General features: G+C 43.3%; 1 protein-coding gene across 3 annotated transcripts in view; it reads left to right on the forward strand.

Annotated features, from left to right (window-relative positions):
• KIAA0930 overlaps window positions 1-20,677 on the forward strand; it is a 61,770-nt gene that overhangs the window by 16,059 nt on the left and 25,034 nt on the right. For all 3 annotated transcript variants that reach the window (XR_013838605.1, XM_079975355.1, XM_079975354.1), the window contains exon 2: window positions 19,234-19,382. Coding sequence is in view for 2 of the 3 variants with exons in the window: in XM_079975355.1 (XP_079831481.1) it covers window positions 19,234-19,382 (149 nt within the window). In the remaining variant the exon portion in view is untranslated. The remainder of the gene's footprint in view (window positions 1-19,233; window positions 19,383-20,677) is intronic.

Here is a 20,677-nt window from a genome sequence, read left to right on the forward strand (position 1 = left end):
CACACCATCTGAATGGTAATGTCCCTCTACTTTGAGGGACCCAGCCCCCTCAAATATTTTATTGGGGAGCTAAAGAGACCTTGGCCCCTAAGAGTTGGCTCCTATTCACCACCCTTAGATCTGTGGATTATAAATTATCTGCTGAAGAACCTCTGCATGTTGCAAAGGATTCTGGGCAGTGCTCTAGGTTGCAGGCAGCTCATGCTGGGCTTCATTGCTGCAGTGTGTAAACAGAGTGTAAACATGGCCATTGCTCCTGTGCTGCACTGTAGAGGCAGATCGGTGGTAGTGGTTTACCTGTTGCTGCACCACTTCTGACCTTCAGATAAAGCAACCACGGCTAATACTGCGAAGGCTTTCTCAGTCTGAGAACCACAAGTTGAGACACAGTTCTATAGATGTGAAGTGGACACCAACTGCAATAGCCAAAAGCAACCTTGAAGGTGTACAATGAGGCTGGGGCAGCCGATATTGTTGTGCAATAGCTCCCATCGTTGGTCACCATTGGTCATGGTGGTGTTCCTCCTGCTGTAGAATTAGCACAGCAGACATGTCTTAGACCAGATTCCCCAAAGCTAAGATGCCTAAAGCTAATGTATTACCATGGTGTTTTGCATATGGTTGCCTCGTATGCCTGACGAAAGAGTGTGCACCTCTATTTCAGGAGAGCCTGTGCTGCTTAAAATGCTGACTAGGTTTCTTGGCCCGTTCTTGAAATGTGAATTCTGTGCTGTGGATTTCTTGCACATCTCTCACTATGCCCTAAGGCTGCCCTGGATTTTCTTATGTTAAGCCTTGTCAGTTAGTATCTTTAGACACTAAAGGAGATGCTGGAGGGGAGTTGCCTCAGCATCTCTCTTCATAGAGGGCAAGGGAGGCTTCTGGGAGCCAGGTGCCTGTGGTCTATACTGGAGGGTGGGTCAGACTTGGACAGGATAGGCCAGGATAGGCCAGGATTCAAATATCTGCTCAGCCATGAAGGACACTTGAGTGAGGTTTGTTCTCTCTCTCCCCCCACCAACCCAGTTGGGGAGAGGGTTCACCCTATATGCACAGCCCATAATTCCTTGGAGAAAGGGCAGGATACAGTTGTGATTACTTGTAACCTGATCCACCTGCCTATCATGTTAGAAATTTGAACCACTTGCAGTTCCCATCACTCCCTTTGAAAAAGGAGGTGCAGCTGGAAAACATGCACAAAAAGGGAAAGGGGACTGAAACACATTTTCTCTTGAAGAAAGAGTAGAACATCTAGGGCTTTTTAGTTTAGGAAAAAAGGAGCACTGGAGGACAAGATAGAGGCATATAAAATGATGTGTGTTGTGGAGAAAGTAGACAGAAGTTTCTCTTCCTCTCTCAGAAAACCAGGGTGATCCAGTGAAAGTGGCTGGCAAGTACACCCACAGGACAGAAATGGTTTCCTCGCAGCTGCATATTTGCAGCCCATTGGGGGAAGGTACATAAAGTGGTCTCCCTGTTGTTGCAGCTGCTTCAGAGTGCACAGACCTGGGAATAGCTGCTTAGATCAGGGGTCAGCAAACTTACTGCGCCTTGGGCCAGTGTCTCCAGCACCAATTGCGCAACGGGCCAGAGGGCGGGGGAGCACGTGCCCATACGTGTGCACACACGCTATTTCCGGCGCACTTCTGGGTCAGAGGAGCACCAGAAATAGCTTGTGCACATGTGCACGGGCCTCCTCTGACCCGATGTGCACTGGAAATAACGCTTGCGCATGCACAAATAACGCTTGCTCATATGCACAAGCTATTTCCAGTGCTCCTCTGACCTGGAAGTGGGCAGCCGCGCAGCGCAGTGCCAGTAAGAGCGGGCGGCGGGGGTTGCCACGGGCCGGATAAATGAGTTCCTTGGGCCGTATCCGGCCCGCAGGTCTTAGTTTGGGGACCCCTGGCTTAGATCATGAGTAGGCAAACTAAGGCCCGAGTAGCCTGAGATCTACCATCCAATATTAAAAACTGGCAGTGATCTACCACTCTCTCCCATTGTCTTTCTTCAACTTAAGCTTATTATATTTAGCGGAGCTTATGATAAAAATAATAACAAATGATAGTTGCTTCCATAAAACCTGTAAAGTTCATCATAAATCAATATATTTAAAAAAATAAATACCTTGTATACTTGTAATAACATAAGAAAATAGCATTGAGGACAGGGTCCTGCAGAATCAGAACATGATGCATGGATTGTTGTTCCCAAAAGCTCATGCCATAAAAATGTGTTAAGTCTTTAAAGTACCCCAGGACTCTTGCTGTTTTTCAAATGAGTCAGGGGCACATGTCAACCACAGCGGCTTCCCCCATAGTTCGAAACAGAAACTGGGTAAACTCAACTGCAGAGTTGACAGCCTTCGAGACCACCTTAAGAACTGGATGAAACCTGTAGAAGCCCTTTCCCCTGGATCCAACCCACCCCTTCCTTTCCAGTTAACCTAAACCAGCCCTTTCTCTCTCTGAGGAGCCAGCGCACAGGGCTGCACACCCACACCCCTCCCCGCATGGGCAGGATGGCAGCAGCCAGGAAGGATGCCCTCTCCCTTGTGTGTGTTTACTCCGGAGTAAGCCTCACCGCGCTCAGTGAAAGAGCTCCTTGGTTTACAGTGGGGGGGGGCAAGGGGCAAGGCAGTCCTCTCCTCAAGGGCTGGATCCTGGAATGTCCAGCACTCACTCTCTCTCTCTCTCTCTCTCTCTCTCTCTCTCTCTCTCTCTGGACCCAAACCAGCCCTTTCTCTCGAGGAGCCAGCATGCAGGCCTTCTCTCTCTTGCCCAGCCTCTCCATCTGCGTACGCCTCCGTCCGCTTGCTTCTTCTCCTTCAGAGAGAAAGAGGGGGAGAGAGAAGCCCTGCATGCTGCCTCCTCAGAGAAAGGGCTGTTTGGGGAGAGAGATCAATCAACAGAAATTGACGAGAAGCAATCACATGATCTACAAGTCGATCCCGATCGACCTGTTGGACAATGCTGGTCTAGGCAATGCAGGGTTGGGTTGGCCTGTGTGGCATGAACCATTAACGTTTTCTGCCCTCTGTGTGTGTTTCCATAGGGCGTTTAAAAACACAAGAGCTAATGCTGTTGCTTCTAACCCATGGTATGTTGCCAGGTTTTTACTTCCTGTAAATAAATGCTACAATTACAACAACAACTGGATCATTGCTAACTTTGTGGAGCAAACACAGGGATATTGGTCTAAGGTTACCAGATTTTTTTCAATGAATCCGGGGACACTTTTCAACTTCAGTAGGAATGATAGGATTTTGTCAGGGGACTGATTTGTAAATCCGGGGACTGTCCCTGGGAAAGGAGGACGTCTGGCAACCTTATATTGGTCTGTGCCGCAGAGCAAGCAACCTATTTGTAGTAAGTACCTGTCTGTAGCATGGAGCTGTCCCCAGTCAAGATTCTGAGAGCGGTTATTGCTTGTTCCTAAACTTAGTTATTTCCAAGAACATACATATAGTATGTGAGTTCGCATGTCTGTGTCTATAGACACAATAGCAGATCTAGGTATGTGTGTGTGTATGATAAATGTATACATGGCTTTGGTTTTAATTCTTTGTTTGGCATTTTGCTGTTATTATTTCTGCTGAGCATGTATCTGAGCAAGGCACTCAGAGAAGCATAGATGACTTCAGCCCATGTGTAGCGGTCAAAAATTTAGAGTTGGATTCCTCCTCTGTGGCAGTTGGATCCACAGTCTTTGACTCCATTGTCCCACTTTTCAGCCTGACAGCTTCTTCGTTTGTATGAGTAACGAGTTTGGCGTGAGGTGTAGGAGTGTGTTTGCCAGTGACTCATACACTGCAGACAGGCAAAAATTGGGTTGGCATGTGAAGCAGTGAAGAAATAGAGCAGGTCAGTCCATTTAAAGGGCATTGGGATGAGGATCTGGCAGCCGAGTGAAAACATGCGGTGTGGGAGCCTCTTCCGAACTGAAAGACAGTCACAGGCCTATTTGTGTTCTTAAGGGCTGCTGTTTAATGAGATAATGAGGCATTTCTTGAATTACTGTTCTCCTACGAACGCACGTGTGCATTTTAAACTCACATTTACAAATTTGTCTCAGATTTATTTAATGTGTTACTTTGAGCAGCATCTTTGGGCTGGGTAGAATATCCTGGTTTGATTTTCAGGCTAGAAATGGTTCTCTCTCTCTGACCTGGGGGAGAGGGAGGGAGGAGGCTAAAGCAACTCTTCCCCATAACATTTAATTATGAGAATATTCAACTTTCTCCCAAAAGGTTTGCTGCTGTTTTCCTGGTGTTGCTTCATTGACACTCCCACTTCTTCTTGCTGGTTTTCTTTCTTTCTGGATCACTAACAGATATACTTGGCCAACTGGGGATCATGTAGCAAATGGTGTCTACATAGCCAATGATGATGTTACTGTGGCAAAGGAAATTTGGAGAAAAAGAGACAATGTGGAATCATAGAGCCATAGAATTGTAGTGTTGGAAGGGACCCCGATGGTCATTTAGTCCAACCCCCTGCACTGCAGGAATCTCAAGGTGACAGGTGGCCATCCAGTCTCTGCTTGGAAACGTCCAGTGGAGAGTCCACAACCTTCTGAGGCAGCCTGTTCCCCTGTTGAACATGAGCGGGGCAATGCGACTTGTTTGTGATATTTCCTAAGATCAGTGAGTTTTTTCAGCTCAGCCTGTGTGTCAATAAGAGGATCAAGAATAAACTCGGTAGTAGTGGATTGCTTAATCTACTATTTTCATTATAATCTTTTATGCTTTTTTCCTGTAAGTGCTAAAGAGTTTAGCAATTTGAGGTTTATAAGTTCATTCCAAAGCCCTAAGCCTACAAACACTTTTGATGTGTGCAGGAAATCTGGGGCTGGGTGTTTCTTAATATGTTTAGCTGAATAAGGATAATACCAGAGTGCTGCATGCATACAGCTTCTGGTAAGCGTGGGCTTCACCTAGTGCTGTGCCAAGGTTTTCTCGCTGGAGTTCTCAAACCCCCCCCCCCAAAAAAAACCCCCTGTTTGTTTGTGAGTAACTAACTGTTTGGGAGGAAAGGAAAGTCAGGTGGGAGGGAAGAGTAGAATGTGTCCTTTTATTTAAAATGCATCTCTGGGTTATTTGTGGGGCATAGGAATTCGTTCATTCCCCCCCCCCCCCATATAGTCCAGTCCACCACGTGGTCTGAGGGACAGTGGACCGGCCCATGGCTGAAAGTTTGCTGACCCCTGGGCTAGACCCTCTGGTCTCAGCGTCTCCAGGGGAAGGAGGAAGTTCTCAATGCAGGTAGCTAAAATGGAGAGAACAAGCTATTTTTACCTCACAAGAATATTTGCTATTGACACGCTCCACCCTCAAGGTGCTGTGTGGTTTGTGTGTCCCAATCACACCCTGCCAGGCTCCGTCTTCTAACTAGGTATCCTCCTCTAGCTTCCAAGCTCCTCCTCCTAAATCTTAGAACTGTTTTACAGTGCCTGACTCATTCCTTTTCAAGCACCATTGAAGTAAATGGGGAAGAAGCAAGTCTGAAGCCCTGTCACTTTGAAAGGAAACCTCATGGAATGAACTTGCAGTGGGTTACTTGCAAGTAAGCATGCCTAGGGCTGGCATTCACCTTTCCCATATAAACAGTTGCTGGACTGATACAGCTCTTACCTGTGGCTTATAGAAGCTATCAGCATGTGACTGGCCAGCTAAACCAGGTGAGCCTTGGTAGATTTCCCTTGCGTGCAAAGAAAGGCTCCAGCGGATTTAGTGGACATGACCAGTAATGAGTCCAGTGGTCAAGAAGGCGGTTACTGAACATGCTGTAGAGCGCAGTGAGGGGCTGGTGGGGCTCATCTACCTGAGAAGGTAGCCCATCTAGGAGAAGGAAAACTTTGGTCCTAAACCTCCAGTGCCTTGAGGGATATCTTTGGGAGAAGAAAAGGCTAAGGAGTAAACCCTACACAAATTCAGAGTGTAGTACCTAAGATGGTTGGATGGTGTCTTGTACAGCTTCCTCCGGCAACTCTGCAGCCCAGCTGGTGCCAGACATCTTGCTCTGCTTTCCTTTGGACCACATCATTGAGGCCAAGAGGGGGGTCTTGTTGTCTGGGCAACCCAGGACCTCCAGACACATGGCCCAGGCTTGTGCACCATGGATGTTGCTAATGTAGCAGTTTGATCTCACCCTTAGAGGCACACTCCATTGTCTCATGAGGCAGACAGATGTCAACAACATGAAGGGCTTGGTACATAGTGCCCATGTGCATAGAGTGTCTCGTAGATTCTGTACAATGAATGTTCATAGCATAGAGCAGGCAGGGAAGAGAATTCCACAATTGTAAATGTTCAGGGGAATATGTGTGTTCAGATTGGTGTGAGAAAATGAATACCACAATTACACAAGAGTATCTCTGTTTTCAAGTGTGAAATTTTGGAGGATTTTATATGAGATGAGTGGCGTTTAACTGCTTTGCCTAACCTACATATCTCTTGGTCTGCTCTCTTACGCTACAGTTCACTTAACTGGTCTATTACATCCTTGAAGCTAATGTGAATGTACAAATAATTGCTTGCCATGGTTCATGGAGTATCACAGCAATGCCCTGAAGAGGTTAAACTGGGAGTTCAACAGAGATACTAAAGCCCAAGTAAAAATTGCTACTGAGTTCTTCCATGCCTGCATCCGCCCAATTTTTAACACATCTCCTGCCTCCTTTATACTGGACCATCTGCATAAACAAAGCTGCTATGCTGAAGCATCTCTCTCTGAAACATTCTTTTAAGGGAGGAGAGTCCACCACCTTCCGAGGAAAACATGTAAACTGGCCACAGAAGCTCTATGGCTGTATTAAACTTGTTTTATATACACTGGCTCAGGATGCTTGAGATGGGTAAGAAACTACTAATTAGGTATTAGTTAAGTAGAATAGTATTAATAAAGTACACACAGGCTGCAAACTTCAAAGCCTCTGCAACCACTGGCCACAACAACTCTGTCTTCAGCTGACGCAAGCCATTCATAATCCACTGGCTCAGACACCAAGATGTTATAGAAGGTTTATGGGCCTTTCCAGCTGTTAGTATCCAAGACATAGGGCCCTGTGGGTCAGCATGCTACAGATGGAAAGGAGTTTGTCCAGCACAGATTGTACTGGGTCAGCTGTTTGGACATTGTGTTTGTATAAGATTGATATGTGAATAGCACAATGTGAGTGTAGAGAGAATAAATTAATGGAAATGAATGCAAAAGCTGTTGCACATAAGACACCACAACCAACACATTTACAAACTCTTGTTCTGATCAGCTCTTCAGACAACATAAGCAAAACATTCCAAATGTGTGAAATGTGTTACATACCGTAAGTATTGTGCTGTTAACGAAGTCGTATTCTAGAGAGCCAACAACATGCATGTAACATCCAGTCAATTCTGTAGGTAACAGTGAGTAGAATAAAAAGCAGTTTGTAGCAATGCCCAAAATAACATCCCACACTGACTTCTGTTGCCAGTGCTAGGAAACCAATGAGATTTTTCGAAAGGTTGTTTGGGGCTCAATGCTCATTACTTTACAAGTTATCAGAATTCTTTAATGTAACACTCTGTGGAGTGTTAATAACTTCAAAAGAGACTGGAAACACTTTAAATTGTATTGGAATAATGGAATAGAATGTTGGCAATCTTTTTCTTTTATTGAAAATCAGTTTGGCAATTCCCATTGTGTACAAGCAGAAAAGTACTGTTTCCCCTCTTACTGTGCTTCTGTTTCTTGTTCATAGTGATTGATGTTTAGTGTAATATTTGTCTTAAAAACCAATATACAGCTGCTTGAGACCCTGGCTGGGAAGGGAGGATTCTTTTGTGGTATATGAGAGAGAGCTGAAGCAGTGCTGTAGTTTAAAGACAGTGTTACAAATCAAGAATGAGTGGAGTTCAAATCTCACCTCTGCCCTGAACTCTCCGGGAAGCCTTTGGAGAGCCTCGGCTCAGCTAGAGAGGGAAGAATGAGTTGCCTTTGGTTTTTCCCAGTTTCTCATTTTTGCAGTGTTGAGTGCACTTCACTCTCATTTCTGCATAAAGTGTATGCACATTTCTCCTAAAAGACACATTTTAAAAACACAATTGGCTAATACAGTACAGTATTTTTACAAGCCACTGTCTCTAGTATACAGTGGTACCTCTGGTTATGTACTTAATTCGTTCCAGAGGTCTGTACTTAACCTGAAACTGTTCTTAACCTGAAGCACCACTTTAGCTAATGGGGCCTCCTGCTGTCGCCGCACTGCTGCTGTGTGATTTCTGTTCTCATCCTGAAGCAAAGTTCTTAACCCGAGGTAATATTTCTGGGTTAGCAGAGTCTGTAACCTGAAGTGTATGTAACCTGAAGCGTCTGCAACCCGAGGTACCACTGTAATGGGTTTTTGCACAGTAACTGCACTTACATACACATTTTTGTACACACTTTTGTTGGCATTACAAAATACAGAGAAGTGCAAATTGCAAAGGACAGCTATGCTTCAGTCACAGATGGGTTCAGGAAATGTAAATTGGGTGGGTTCACATTAAAACCTGAAGCAAAATTAATTTCTCCTCTAGATTTATCCCCAGTACATGCAGAGACACACAAATAATGTAGGGATAACCAATACTGAACTGTGGGGTTGTTGTAAAGATTACAACAAGATAATACATGTGGAGAGGAAATAACTGGATAATAAACCTTTTAATTTTTATTTATTTATTTTGTTTATTAAATTTGTGTACCGCCCTATACCCGCAGGTCTCAGGGTGGTTACAACATAAAATCCCAATATAAAAACACAAAATACATAATAAAAACAAAAACAACTACAATCCAATACGACACCCCCCAAACCCCACATTTTAAAAGGGCACTGGATGTTGCTTAGCCAAAGGCCTGGTTAAAGAAGAACGCTTTTGCCTGGCGCCTAAAGGCGTATAATGAGGGCGCCAGGCGAACTTCCTTGGGGATAGCATTTCACAAACAGGGAACAACCTCACAGTGTAAGAATTTGTACAAAGTAAGGATGGATAAGTTAGTGCTTGTAGCAAACTCCTTTATCCGTGTGGTGGCTGCATTTACTAGGATGCACTTTTCTGATGTATTGTGACATTATGAACATTAGCCAAGTAGCACGTGGGAGTTAAATCCACAACCTTTTCATCATATTAAACGAGGCCAGAAACCTCCATCAGCCTGAACTGATAAATGCCACTGGATAAGAAGAATTGTCAGAAGCTATGTCCTCAGGCCTTCAGATCTCTAGGGAGAAGTATCATACAGTACACAGACATGGATAACATTGCACAGTACCTCAGCCAAGCCACTCATTAGCACAGAATACAATAACAGCAGTGTTTATCTAGAGGTGATTATATGGAAATAAATATCTGTTTCTATACACAGAAGGCAGTTGTGAGTAGGTGGCTTGCTCCTTCATGTACCTTCTGTCTCTAAAACACTCCACAGAATTTGCCAAACTCTCAATCATAGAAAAGTTTATCTGACACTGGCTGAGACACAATACTAAGTCACAGTTCAGCATTATTAGAGCTTTCAGTGGTGAGTCTCAGGAGAGTTTTTCATCCGAAATCCTGATTTGATCCTCATTTGTCTGAACCAGCCACAGTTGGAGTAAGCTACAATTTCTCTAAATGACAGTATTTTTCCATGTATAAGACGGTGCTTTTTGCTTAAAAAAAAAAAAAGGCAAAAATTGTGTGTTGTCTTGTACATGGATGGTGAATGCACAGGGGGGAACATGCGATTAATGGCAGCAGCAAGCAGGAGATTGGCAGCGGTGATTGGGCGGGTGATTGATGGCTGCAGCAAGGCCTGCTGGCGAGTGGCTGTAGCAATTGGGCAGGCGATTGGCGGCTGTGGCAAGTAGGTGGGTGGGCTGTTGGTGGTGGCAAGTGGGCAGGCGATTGGCGGCTGTGGTGAGGTGTGCAATTGGCAGTGGCTGTGGCAAGCGATTGACAGTGGCGGCAGACAGGTGAGCAATTGGCGGAAGTGACCTCCCTCACCCCCCCCCCAAAAAAGCTAAACAACTTAATTTCTTAATTTTGGGTTAAAAACATGGGGGTTGTCTTATACATGGAGGCATATTATACACGGAAAAATACTGCAGGCTGTGATGGGCAGCAGAGCCAGGTTCACTACAGGCTTAATTGGGGGCAGTGAGTGTTGGGATCCACTACACATGCCCGTGTCTTTGACTCATCCTCATCAGTTTGGGGCAGTTGGTGTGCTTCAGGGAATGGTGTGTCTGAATGTAGAAATAAATGTATGTGACGCAAATTCTGATGTCATGAAGAATCTGCAAAATCAAAAATCAGAACTGAGGTGACCCAGGGATGCAGTCTTGCTACCCAAAATGCCGTCACAAGAAAGTAAGCTGTATTGAACTCTGTGTGGCTTACAGCCTTATTATCCTTTGCATCCTTTGTCAGAATCACTTGTGCTTCCAGTACAATGCTATCTAGTAGCATTTAGAGGGGGGGGGGGGTTGGGGGGGGAGGGGAGACCAGCAGAGCAATCAGTGTTGTGGGGCAATATATTTCCCCCTCATAATACTAGAACTTGGGATCACCCAGTACAGTGGTACCTCGGGTTAAGTACTTAATTCATTTTGGAGGTCTGTTCTTAACCTGAAACTGTTCTTAACCTGAAGCACCACTTTAGCTAATGGGGCCTCCTGCTGCCGCTGCGCCACCGGAGCACAATTTCTGTTCTCATCCTGAAGCAAAGTTCTTAGCCTGAAGCACTATTTCTGGGTTAGCGGAGTCTGTAACCTGAAGCATATGTAACCCGAGGTACCACTGTACTCAAAGTGATTAGTAATAGATGCAGAAAAAATACATTTTCGTCGAATGCGTCGTTAGATTATATACTGCTAAGACATCTCACTAGTTCAGATGGCTTTCCAAGTGGGTAAGGAATATGCTCAGAAGATACGTCTTAAGGTCTGTTAGCTATGATTAACTGCATGTTCAGAGGAACAGAAAGCTGCCTTGTACTGAATGAGGCCACTGATCCATGTGGCTCAGAAGTTGCTCCCTGGGGTTTCAGGCAAGAATTTCTCCCAGTCCTACCTGGAGATGCCAGGAATTGGACCTGGAGCCTTCGGCATGCAAAGCAGACACTCTCCCATTGAGCACAGAGCCCATAGAGTCAGCATATCTGAGTGTCAGATGCAAGGGACGCAAGGCAGGAGAGGTGGCTGTTTCCATGCCTTGTTCTGGTCTTCCCAGAAGCTTCTGGGTGGTGCTGTTGGAAGCAGTTTGGAATGCATGAACCTTCGTATCTGCAGGGCAGCTCTTAAACTTAACTTTCTCTGCTTGGGAGAAGGATGTCAGGAGGAAAGGAAGGAAGCTGCCTTATACTGTAGTGTGTTATCCATCTAGGTAAGTATTGTCTACCTGGACTAGCAACAGCTCTGCCAAGGACACAGATACAGTGGTGCCTTGCAAGACGAAAAGAATCCGTTCCGCGATTCTCTTCGTCTAGCGGTTTTTGTTTTTTTAAAAATAATATTTATTAAAGTTTCACAATAAAAACATACACAAACAAAAAACCAAAAGAAGCAAGTATAATTTCCATCCTTATTTTCTTAAACCTAATTTCCCCAACCTCCTCATACCTCCCCCTTCTGTATTCTAATTTCATTATCTAATCAGCAAATCCATTCCCTTACTTCCCATTATTTTTTAATAATTCTATTCTTTTTCCATAATCAACACCCCTGAAAACCACATAGTTTTTAAACCCATGTCAATTCTAACCTTCATTAATTTTATAATATTTATTAAGATAGTCTTTAAATTTCTTCCAATCTTCTTCCACTGTCTTTCTCCTGGTCTCGGATTCTGCCAGTCATCTCTGCCAGTCCCATGTAGTCTGTCATCTTCATCTGCCATTCTTCCAGAGTGGGTAGATCTGGTGTCTTCCAATACTTTGCAATAAGTATCCTTGCTGCTGTCGTAGCATACATAAAAAACGTTCTGTCCTTCTTTAGCACCACATGGCTAACCATACCCAGGAGAAAGGCCTCTGGTTTCTTCAAGAAGGTATATTTAAATACCTTTTTCATTTCATTATATATCATTTCCCAGAAAGCCTTAATCCTTGGGCATGTCCACCAGAGGTGAAAGAATGTACCTTCATTTTCTTTACATTTCCAACATTTGTTATCTGATAAGTGGTAAATTTTTGCAAGCTTGACTGGGGTCATGTACCACCTATAAATCATTTTCATAATATTCTCTCTCAAGGCGTTACACGCCGTAAATTTCATACTGGTGGTCCACAACCTTTCCCAGTCAGCAAACATAATGTTATGACCAATATCTTGTGCCCACTTAATCATAGCTGACTTAACCGTTTCATCCTGTGTATTCCATTTCAACAGCAAGTTATACATTTTTGACAAATTCTTAGTATTGGGTTCTAACAGTTCTGTTTCTAATTTTGATTTTTCCACCTGAAAACCAATTTTCCTGTCCAACTTATAAACCTCCATTATTTGATAATAGTGAAGCCAATCTCGCACTTTGTCTTTTAGATTCTCAAAACTCTGCAATTTCCACTTGTTATCCTCCTGTTCCAAGATTTCACAATATTTTGGCCATTTAGACTCCGTATTGAGCTTTTTCAATGCCTTTGCCTCCATTGGTGACAGCCACCTTGGAGTTTTGTTCTCCAGCAGATCTTTATATTTAATCCAAACATTATACAATGCTTTCCTAACAATATGGTTTTTATTTTTTTATTTTTTAATAATATTTTATTGAGATTTTTAAATACCAATGCAAAATTAGTAAACAATGTAACATATTTCATAACATAGTTTCATAACTTCTTTGGACTCCCTCACGTCTCCCACTCCCACTTACATCATTATAAATTTTTGCCAGCAATTTATCAACTTGTTTGCGTTCTTATGTCCCGCTCGTTTAAATATAATTAATAATTCTCCAAAAAATTTATATTTTTCTTCAATCTCACTTATCATCCTAATTCCAACTATTTTAGTGGTGCTCAATTGTTTGTGATCTAGCATCCTTATTAACATTCAACCAAATTACAATATTTTTGTAGGTAAATCTTGAATTTCTTCCAATCTTCTTCAACCCTCTCCTCTCCCAGGTCTCGGATTCTGCCGGTCATCTCAGCCAGTTCCATATAGTCTATCAGTTGCATCTGCCATTCTTCCAGTGTGGGTAGATCTTGGATTTTCCAATATTTAGCGATGAGTATCCTTGCTGCCGTTGTTGCATACAAGAAAAAAGTTCTGTCCTTCTTTATCACCCTCTGGCCGACAATACCCAGAAGAAAGGCCTCTGGTTTCTTAAGGAAGGTATACTTAAATACCTTTTTCAACTCATTATATATCATTTCCCAGAAAGCTTTCACTTTAGGGCACGTCCACCAGAGGTGAAAGAATGTTCCTTCATTTTCTTTACATTTCCAACATTTATTATCAGAAAGGTGGTATATTTTGGCAAGTTTAACTGGGGTCATGTACCATCTATATATCATTTTCATTACATTTTCCTTCAAAGTGTTACAAGCAGTGAAGTTCAACCCAGTGGTCCACAACCTTTCCCAGTCATCAAACATGATATTATACCCAATAACCTGTGCCCACTTTATCATAGCCGATTTAACCGTTTCGTCTTGTGTGTTCCATTTTAACAGCAAGTTATACATTCTTGAAAGTACCTTAGTCTTAGGTTCTAACAGTTCTGTTTCCAATTTCGATTTCTCCACCTGGAACCCTAACTAACAATATGGTTTTTAAAGCCTTTATGAGCCTTAACTTTGTCGTACCACAAATATGCATGCCACCCAAAGAAGTTATTAAAACCTTCCAAATCTAAAATGTCTGTGTTCTCAAGAAGCAGCCAATCTTTTAACCAGCAGAAAGCTGCTGATTCATAGTAAAGTTTCAAATCTGGCAGGGCGAATCCCCCCCTTTCCTTTGCATCAGTTAAAATCTTAAATTTTATTCTGGGCTTTTTGCCCTGCCAGATAAATTTAGAGATGTCTTGCTGCCAACCCTTGAAACATTCCATCTTATCCACAATTTGCAATGTTTGGAACAGAAACAACATTCTAGGCAATACATTCATCTTTATAACTGCTATTCGACCAGACAAAGAAAGCTTCAAATTTGACCAAATTTCTAAATCTTTTTTCACTTGTTTCCAACATTTCTCATAGTTGTCTTTAAATAAGTTCATATTTTTTGCTGTCATATTAATCCCTAAATATTTTACGTCTAGCAGTTTTTTCGTCTTGCGAAGCAAGACCATTGACGGCTTAGCGGATTAGCGCTATTAGCGGCTTAGCGGCTTTCAGCGGCTTATCAGCTTAGCGGATCAGCTGATAAGTGGCTTAGCAGCTTAGAAAAAGAGGGGGGAAAGGGGGGAAAAGTCAGAAAAACTCGCAAGACATTTCGTCTTGCGAAGCAAGCCCATAGGGAAATTCGTTTTGCGAAGCGCCTCCAAAACGGAAAACCCTTTCGTCTAGTGGGTTTTCCGTCTTGCGAGGCGTTCGTCTTGCGGGGCACCACTGTAAATGTATTTCATATTACACTAACAGAGTCTCATGAGTTCAATATCATGCACAAAATGATTCTGCTGTTTGCAAGGGCTCAAGAAGAAGATGACCAGAAATGGGTTATATGTGCTACAAGATTGATCATGAGTAAGTAAAACAGAAGTACAGGTTGGCCCAAAGGCTGCTGCCTTGTAATTTGTTTTTGTTGTAAATTTGCTACGCTTAATGAAGGGTGCCTTTTCTAACCTGTGTGTGCTTTCTCTACTGTGGGAAGGGTATTAATAGTAATATTGAGTATGATGGCAATGAGCCATCTCAGAACTAGCGAGCAGTTGGGTTTGGAATTAATGAAGGAGAAGGTAAAATAAAAGGCTTATAAATCAGTTGATGGAAAAGCTATGTGGCAGGTCCCTCTTCTAGCAAGCCTGGGGGTGAGGCAAGGCAGATGCACAGCAAAATGAAGGCGGTCTGAGCAAGTACAAACTGTCGCAACAGCAGAGTCCCTTATTCCTTTGCCCAGCAAACAAGCCAAATCTGGACACTTACAGAAGCTGGGGACGTGTCGGCTGATGCATTCTGACCTGTCGCTGATGGTGTGGCTTTAGTTCCTGCCATTGGCTATAATCGGTTTTATGCTACACAGACTGAATTCGTCCTTGATTTTTCTCAGGTACCAAGTTCAGGATTTGCTGCAGACTTGAGTCCTGACATTAGCACCACAAACCTTTAAGAATATTACAGAAATGGAGAATAGATTGCAAAACATACTTATATTTAGGTTACCAGAAGAATTATAGAATTCTTGAGTTGAAAGGGACCTTGATGGTCATCTAGTCTAACCCCCTGCAGTACAGAAATCTCAACACCTGAACACTTTTTAAAAAACCTGCAACCTACTGGATTTTTTCAACTAAGTTTTACACAGAAATTAATGCTAGGTCCCTCGATTTCAGTAGGTAATCTGAGTAAAACTTAGATGAATACCACTCACTAAGTCTAGATTAGCTGAACAAAGCCATTTTATTCAGTCCTAATAAAAATGTATCAGGGAGAGATGCTTCAGAATAGATGCTTTATTTATACATATTGTTTCTGCATTTTAAAGGAGGAAGGAAATATGTTAAAAGTGGGCAGGTGCAGGCATGGAAAGAATCTGTAGCAATTATTACTTGGGCTTTAGCATCTCAGTTGAACTCTCAGTTTAACCACTTCAGGGCATTGCTGTGATTCTCCATGAACCATGGCAAGCAATTATTTTGTACGTTCGCATTAGCTTTAGGGACATAATAGGCCAGTTCAGAGCGTGTGTAGTTTGGCTGTATTCATCACAGCAGAATTTTTTATCAGCTCATCTGTCCATTTCAGGTGTCCTGCAATTTTAAATCCAGAAAATTGATTTCAAGCAGTCTCAGTAAAGATGTGAAGTTGATATAGAATCATAGAATTGTAGAGTTGGAGGGGACTGTGAGGGTCATCTTGTCCAAACCTGCAATGCAAGTATCTCAACTGAAGCATCCATGACAGATGGCCATCCAACCTCTGCTTAAAAACCTCAATGGAAGGAGAGTCCACAGCCTGCCAAGGGAATCCATTCCATTGTTGAGCAGCTCTTACCGTCAGAACATTCTTCCTGATGTTTAGTTGGAACCTCCTTTATTGTAACTTGAATCTGTTGGTTCAAGTCCTTCCCTCCAGAGCAGGAGAAAACAAGCCTGCTCCATTTTCCATGTGACAGCCCTTGAGATATTTGAAGAAGGCTCTCATATGTCACCTCAGTCTCCTCTTTTCCAGACTGAACATGCCCAACTCCCTCAAGTGTTCCTCAAGGGTCTAGTCAAGGTCACCCAGTGAACCTTGTGGCTGAGTGGAGATTTGAACCTGGATGTCCCTGGTCTATGCTCAGGTGTCCCCCACCCCACCCCACCCCACCGATGCAACTATAGTGAGCTGCAGTGCCATGATCTACTTATATAAGACATTTGAGAAAGGTCAGGTTCTTATTCAGCCAACTGAAGCACCATGAGATTGTTTTTTGAGGGAGGCAGGTTTTATTTTATGACAAGCTGCTGTATGTTTATATTTTATAGTTAGCCTCTCTTGGCAGCTTCTCTTTATTGAGTTAGTAAAGCATAGTGGCTATCAGTTAAGAAGTTCCCATTTCAGATCTCACCTCTTCTGCCTTAAATATGTGATGTCATCTGACTTGGCTCGCCATCTGTGGGTCCTTGCTGCGGGATCACATTCATCCAGTGCTTTACCAACTGCACTGGCTCCCAGTGGAGTACAGGGTCAGGTTTAAGGTGCTGGTTTCGACCCTTAAAGCCCTATGCGGCCTAGAACCCACGTACCTACGGGACCGCCTCTCCTGGTATGCCCCACAGAGGACCTTAAGGTCCACAAATGACAACATTTTGGAGGTCCCAGGTTGCAAGGTGGTTAGATTGGTCTCAACTAGGGCCAGGACCTTTTCAGTACTGGCCCCGACTTGCTGGAATGCTCTTCACAAGAGATTTGGGCCCTGCAGGACTTGACATCTTTCCGCAGGGCCTGCAAGACAGAGCTGTTCCGCCTGGCCTTTGGTTTGGACTTCCCTTATTTCCCTCCCCTTATGGTCTTGATCTATCATCTACTTTTAAAATGAGGCTACATTTTAAATTGCATTTTAACCTGTATTTTAAATTGGTTCCCCCCCTTCTTTTCCCCCCTATTATGTTTTTACTGTGATTTTATTGGTGTTAGCTGCCCTGAGCCTGGCTCTGGCCAGGGAGGACAGGGTATAAATAAAATTTATTATTATTATTATTATTATTGTTATTATTATTATTATTAGGGATAATGGTGACTTAACATTGCAGGGGTGTGGAAAAGATTCTTTAAAAGATGTACAGGAAGAACTTTGAGCGCTCAGAAGCAGCACTATATAAAATTGCATTATAAATGCTGAACCTTTTAAATTTTTGGATAATTAAAGATTGCTTAATTAAAGTGGACCTCCCTGAAAGAAAAGACCCTGCATACAGAGAACTGGTATGTCGGCTTTCACATCCCCCGCTAGGAAACAGCTTTCAGATATTCAGCCTGAAGGAAGAGCTTTGTCACTTGAGTTTTATGGCTGTGCCTTTGCCTAGGAGTAGAGGCAAAGTGACTGTGCTCCTGCTCTTTCTAAATCGGTGAGCTGTTTTTGCTCACGAGATTGTCCTCATTCACCCTACAAATGATCTTGTTTTTATTTCTGCTAGAAGTGCTTCAGTTGGCAGCAGGGACTGGGTATGTGCAGCTTCCCTTCCTCTCCCCCATGCCGTTTTGGGTCCCTGTAGGGTAATTAAGAGGGGACCTTTTCAAGATAGTAGCATATTTCATGCAGGCTAATGCAGGAGTGGAAATTAAATGATTTGCTTTTTATGTGGGGTCTTGCCAAGACTCTCTTGGCAGTGAGCTGCAAGCCTCCGTCACCAGCTGACAAGTCTCAGCAATAACCTGTAGTAAATAGTGATAAAAGCTGTGCTTCACATGATCTCCACAAGGTGCCTTTCTAACGATGCTTGACTTTTCTGTTCTCTCCCCCTTATGATATCTGAGCAAACAGAAATACTGTACATTTTTTCAGGATGAAGTCTTCCTTCTGGTAGTTCTGGAGCTGTGTGATGGTCACTGTTGCAAACACAACGGGACCTCAGTAAGCCAACAGTCTGAAAACACCCTGTCCAGGGGGAAACATCTCCAGTCATCTCAGTGTGAGGAAGCAGCTATGCTTCCCCTTTTCCACTTCCCCTCCTCTGAAATCAGCATGCTTATGGCAGCTGAAGCTGAGGGCGGGCAAAGCAAGGAAGCTGCCTTGCTCAAGTTGCCTATAAGCTGAAAACGATTGCCTCATATTAATGACAACGACTAATAATGGTTGATCATGAATCTAAATTATTGCTGGGGCAAGCAGGGACACTGCTGTAAAAATGGGTTCCTAAATGTCATTGCTGTTCCTTTTTGCCACTGAGATTGCCTCCTCCAAAGGCCCAGCTCAAAGTGCAGTTCAATACTTTGTCCTCTTGGCCAGTTTTCTCTCCTTCTCTCACTCCCTGGGGTTGGGGAGAGCCAACTGGAGCTGCAGTTCACCTGGGGCAGGTTGGCAAGGGAGACTTTTGCTTCAAACCTCCATTCTCAAAGGAAGTTGCGTTATATATGAGGTTTGCGTGGCTGCCACATAATAAAAGATGGGATTTAACCGGGTAGGATCCTGCTAGGAAACAAATGGAAAAAATTGGCCAGCATTACAAGTTCAGGCATTTGGTGTTTTAAAAACTGCTGCAATGTGGGTTCGGAGGTTCTTAATTGTCATCTTGATTGTGATTGTAAGCTGTTGGTTTTTAATACAGTAATGCTTCAACTTATGCTGCGGGTACATTCCAGGGATCGTGCCTAAAGCCCAAATTGTTTCTAGTCAAAACCCATTAGGTTCAGTGGTGGTTGGGATTGCCAAAGCCATTTTTCCTGGAAACCCACCTCCTTTCCACTTCTTTTTGTTTTTTATTTACCACATATGTAAAGCTGAAGGCACACAAGTTAAATGCATGTAATTTGCGGGCCTACTGTCTTGTGTTTTAATGTTGCAACCTGCCCTGGGACCTTAGGGCGAAGGGCAGACAAGGAATAAATCAAACCAACCAACCAATATGGATCTCTTTTCTAAAAGGTTGTTTCAAAGATGACCGCATTGTATTCTGGACTTGGATGTTTTCCACTTACTTTATGGAGAAATGGGCCCCCCGGCAAGATGACATGCTCTTCTATGTCCGAAGGAAACTGTCATACGTTGGTGGAGACAATACAGATGGGAAGAAGGTAAGTTGGGTAATGGAATCATACACCCAAGAGGCACCTTTTCCTTCAGGTTAAGTGCAATTTGTGTTTTGGCATTGCCTGCATTCTGAGCAATGCTGTGTGTCGAGAGATGCCGTAAAGCTTGGATAGACTCTTGGGATGTGTGTGATTTGCTGGCTTATAAAAATTAAAGATATCTTTACATGAAATATTTGGCCATCATGATCTTAGGCAATGAAATGGGAAAGAATACTACAATTATGTGTTCTGGGGTGCTTTGCCACGTTATAGCACTTAGAACCCGGAGGCCATTTATATGACAGTCGGTGCCTGTGATCATGTGGTAGGTATTAGCTCATGTTATAAAATTCCAGAGGAAATGAAACATACCCACTTAACAACCACTCACCACATTTCCCTGAATATAAAGTTTGTGAAGCTGGCCACAAGTACCCTTAAATCGACCTGATTTGGAGCTATTTTGTGATGAACAAAAAATCCACTTGGAAGTCAGAAGACAAATGCATTTTGTTTCTAGATTGGACATTATGAAATGTAAAGATTGTAACCTGATGTTGTTGTTTTTAAAAAGTGATTGTATGATATAGCTCATGGGTAGCAAACATTTCTCAGCCAGAGACTTGCGTTCCCTCACAGGCAATCTTCTGGGGGGGATGGATGGCAGTGATGGGCAGGGGCAGAAGTGGGTCAGGCTATGGGCAACAGATGCAACAGGGCACATTCAACTGTGAATAGTCCAATGTTTCTATTCTCTCTCTCACTCTTCTCCATCCAGGCAAACAAGAACCATTCTTGCAGTTCAGGGATACATTCCAGCCAGGCAAAAACAGAGCAAGACGAGAGGGGCCTGGTCTTGGGAGAGTCTCAAGGGCTAACTAGAGAGACTGGGAGGACCACAGTCCATCCCTGGGCTTCATATTTCCCAGCCCTAGACTTCAGGGCTCCAATAGAGACTTCAGGGCTTTGCTCACATTTATTCTCATAGAGAACACCGTTCCATTTGTGAGAGAGCAGCAAATCACACATATGCTGCATCAAAACACATTGATGCAACGTGAAGAACTGTCTCTGTGAGACAGGAATTGTTTCTGTGTATATTTATGTACTTGTATATAGTCATACCTTGGTTTTTGAACAGCTTAGTTCTTGAATGTTTTGGCACCCGGATGCTGCAAACCCAGAAGTGACTGTTCTGGTTTGCGAACTATTTTTGGAAGCCAAACGTCTGACGGGGCTTCCACAGCTTCTGATTGGCTGCAGGAGCTTCCAAGCTGCAATTTGGTTTCCAAATGTTT

This window comes from Podarcis cretensis (assembly GCF_951804945.1).
Source record: "Podarcis cretensis genome assembly, chromosome: 5".
NCBI classification, from domain to species: Eukaryota; Metazoa; Chordata; class Lepidosauria; order Squamata; family Lacertidae; genus Podarcis; species Podarcis cretensis.